The sequence below is a fragment of the Anoplophora glabripennis genome, unplaced genomic scaffold (assembly GCF_000390285.2).
Source record: "Anoplophora glabripennis isolate ALB-LARVAE unplaced genomic scaffold, Agla_2.0 scaffold154, whole genome shotgun sequence".
Lineage (NCBI taxonomy): Eukaryota > Metazoa > Arthropoda > Insecta > Coleoptera > Cerambycidae > Anoplophora > Anoplophora glabripennis.
The window spans coordinates 65,741-69,767 of record NW_019416346.1 but is presented as its reverse complement, the minus strand read 5'-3'; the positions used below and the strand labels follow the sequence as shown (position 1 = coordinate 69,767).

At 30.6% G+C, this 4,027-nt stretch overlaps 1 protein-coding gene across 1 annotated transcript in view; it reads left to right on the top strand.

Annotated features, from left to right (window-relative positions):
- Positions 1-3,572, top strand: part of LOC108903755 (gustatory receptor for sugar taste 64f-like) — an 11,358-nt gene extending 7,786 nt beyond the window's left edge. Inside the window, exons 3-8 of the mRNA XM_023454192.1 lie at positions 960-1,108; positions 1,214-1,336; positions 1,386-1,546; positions 2,030-2,192; positions 2,595-2,684; positions 3,495-3,572. Coding sequence (XP_023309960.1) covers positions 960-1,108; positions 1,214-1,336; positions 1,386-1,546; positions 2,030-2,192; positions 2,595-2,684; positions 3,495-3,572 — 764 coding nt within the window. The remainder of the gene's footprint in view (positions 1-959; positions 1,109-1,213; positions 1,337-1,385; positions 1,547-2,029; positions 2,193-2,594; positions 2,685-3,494) is intronic.
- The last annotated feature ends 455 nt before the right edge of the window (positions 3,573-4,027 follow it).

Below are 4,027 nucleotides of genomic sequence, written 5' to 3'. Positions count from 1 at the left end.
AGTTAATACATTTATTTTGTATACCGCTATTGTCTTCCATTTTACAATAATATAAAGGCTTTAACAAAATAAAAAATATGCAAAATTATATCCAACCGAATATTATACTCTCTAGCCATATTATAGCTTCAATTGATGTGAAAAGTACATATATGTAATGTCGAATATTTTAACCAGTCTTCACAATAATGATTTTTTTAATTTTCAACATACAATAAAATCTTCGGTCACATATTTAATATTTATTTATAATTATTTTTAAAATATAGAAACGAATCATTCACCCATGAACAATGTAGAACTTAAGCTCTGCTTGACTGGATTAGTTGTTAGCTTGCGCACGCGCAATTGATTTTGTTCCATTTGTTCCAAGGTGACATTGGGATACAATATTCGTACCATTGTGAGTCTACAGGCTTACTATAAAGATTTAATTTTCAGACTAATTATGACAAAATCGGATACCGATATCTTTTTATATAACATCTGTAAGACTCACTGATTATACGTGATTTTTTTGGTTGGTGTGTCTCGACAAATAACCACAAATAACCACCCTTCATTTTTTCAATTTTTTTTCTCACTGTTTATATAGTTGAAAAACTATGAAAAAAATATGCAATATAATTCTTATCAGTAGCTTTCATATGCCGTTGGATTTATTCAAATATCTATCATAGTTTTATAGAAAAATGATTTTGAAGTTAAGGGTTGCAACTTCATTTTTTTTTAAATGAGCAAAGATAGAGCTCTGATAATTGGTCAAAAGTTATTTCTATCAATAAGCAACACACTGAAGACACCATTGTTAAAAAACACGCCAGTGCAGATTTCACGTGGAAACTCGGTGAGACCCTTTCCAGAAAACTGAAGACAAAAGTGCTTATCGTTACACATTTTTTTTAATTTAGCCCGTTTTGTAGGTACCTATAGAAACTTTTGCTTTCAATATTTTTCAGGTCATTTTTTAATAAATACAGTATATAAATCCCTTTCCATTAAAGAGAGCACTGGAAATGAGTACAATTTTAATAAATATTATTTCAAATCGTTTCCTCAGATGTTCAGATTTATCCCTTTCAGTGCCGTGTCAGCTACTTTTTGCTTTGTAAGTGATTAATTATATTACACAAAGTATATACATTTATGAATGTTACTACAATTATGATACATAGTGTAAATAAATGACGTTTTAATATTACTTTTTTTGCAGATAGTACACATACACGGCTTTTTAACATGGCTGACAAATGATTTGTTCATAATTTTGATCAGCATTGCTTTGGCTCTCAGATTTAAACAAATTTCCGAACGACTTGTCCGCAACCAGAGAACAGTAGGTTATCTCGCTAGGAAAATATAAAAACAGTTACAACTTTTATTAGTTTCAGAACAAAAGTCTTCATTTCTGGAAAGAAATTCGGGAGGATTATGACAGATTAAGTCTGCTGTGTAAAGAACTGGATAAACATTTATCATACATGATATTGCTATCTTTTTCCATGAATATATTTTTTCTTCTTGTGAAGCTGTATAATAGTCTAGAGTATGTGTAGGAAACAATTTTTACCTACGACCACTACTGTAAGTACTTAAAAACACACTGTCTGCGATCAATGTAAGATTCCTATTACGTACGGTAAAAAAAACGCACAGTTTTCCTAGCAACTGCCTAGCAACGGCCAATACAATACTGTTTGTATTGACCGTTGCTAGGCGGTTACTAGGAAAACTGTACGATTTTTTTACCAAGCTGTGTGATTTTTTTACCGTACGACGTAATAGGAATCTTGCATTGATCGCAGACGGTATGTTTTTAAGTATTTAAAGTAGTGGTCGTAGGTAAAGTATAGTACGTAATACGTGGTGTAATGCAATTACGCACACATACGCTACGCGGCGTCGTGCGTAACTTTTCCATTCGTGCGTAAAATGCTTTTTACAACACTTATTACGTAATATACTATTACGTTTAAAACAAGTTTAGCTTAACTGCATCATTAATCATTTGTAAAAAATTTTTTTCTAGGGGTTTTGCGGATGTTAGTGGACAAGTATATTTTGTATATTCTTTCATGTATCTAATCATAAAAATTGTGTCTGTTTCTCTATATGCTGCTTGGATAAACGATGAAAGTGTTGGTCCTGCCAGTATTCTAAATTCTGTACCTGCCTCCTCATATAATATAGAGGTATGTGAAATATAGAGAGAAAAATAATTAAATTGTGAGTTTATTATTGAAATTACAAAAAGTTTTTAATACAAAAGTTCTAGCTTTTTTACGAATTTTTATAATACAGTATTAGAAAAAACAACTGAATAATAGAAATCATTAAATTAAAGAAAAAAAATTAAATGGAACACACTATATATTAGTGCTTACTTAGTTTCGTTAAATGTTTCTCTTTTTAAAAATATATAATATGTTACCGTTTGATTCAGGACTTTTCTACATATTTCAGTTTAAAACTATTTTTGAAAAAAAACAGGAGGGAAATTTATGTCTAGCGGATCGCAGTCGGTATGGACTGTAATTTTTATTATATATTATTCTATCAAGTTTTTTGGGAAATCGTAAATTTGATTTTTTTAGATTCGACGACTTCTAACGCAAATAAGTTTTGATAATGTTGCATTAACCGGCTGCAGAATGTTTAAAGTTACCAGGGGAATCATTCTTAGCGTAAGAATCCATTTTATTTAATATTAAAAGACTAACGTATTATTATAATCTAAATCTCTCTTGTAAATTTTTTAGCTTGCGCGCAAAACTTAACAAATACACTGTAACTGATTTTCGTGAAATTATAAAATAATTTATATTAAACACAAGAAATAGGAACGATAAATTTTCCATAGTAAGCATATGGAATGAAATCAACTTGTGGGTACACATGCCCCAAGTGACCCATTTTGAGTGTTGCATCAAGAGCGCCAGCCTGACGCCGCCCGGACGCACCAGCGTTTCCGGAAGATGACCCCGGCACATTGGCGTCAAGGACCAGGTACTTATGCGAGCGACTCCACGCCAAGAAGACTTTCCAGCAAACACTAGAACCGACAACACGTCTTTTTTCACGAATTTAGTTTTTAATAAAATTACTTTATTTTTACCGTTGAGAGAGCGTTTTATTTTGCTGTACAGCGAAAGCAACCCTCAAACGTATTACCAAAGTATTATCAACATTATAATCTTGTTTGGGTTTTATCTTAAAAAAATTATTTGGACATTATAAACTTTCGGTAAGAAAGTACGAATATGTTAAGTTTTGCGCACAAGCTATAGAAATGTCGTTTATCATTGATGTCAGTTACACTTATTGACAACTCTAATGAACGTTTAATAACAAGGAAATCCAATAATTTTGTTCGATATTTATTTTGTTATGAACGCGTTACAGATTTTTGATAAACAGTTTTTCTTTTGTAATAAAGATTTTTAAATAATGTCAACAGACAACGAAAAATAACTGTTCTATTAATTCTTTTTTAGATTGCTGGAGCTGTAGTAACTTATGAATTAGTTTTAATACAGTTCAACGCTGCTACTGGACTGAATACAACTGAATAACGTTATATAATGTTCAGACATGACATGATTTAATAAGAAAAAAATATACATTATATTATGTATTACATTATAGATAAAAGTAAATAAAGTGTATTCTTCAAAATATTTCTTCTTTTATTTTATTTTAGTTTAAATTGTCAGCTATAGACATTTTTATACCTCTCATACCAATATAAATTTAATAGCAGTAGACATTGATCTTTTAAACGACAGTAATTATTAGCTTTACAAATATTAGTGATTGTTTGGCTCATTCTAAGAGAAAAAAGTTCTTACTAACATGGGTCCGCAAACGCACCGTTTTTGAGATATAGGGTGACAAAATTTTTTTTTTCCAGTTTTCTGAGGATATCTCTTGAACCGTTTGATATGCAGAACCCAATTTTGTACACGTATTATTATTAATATTAGCTACTTTTGAACGCTAATTCAGTTTTGATTCATGTCAGTGGCGG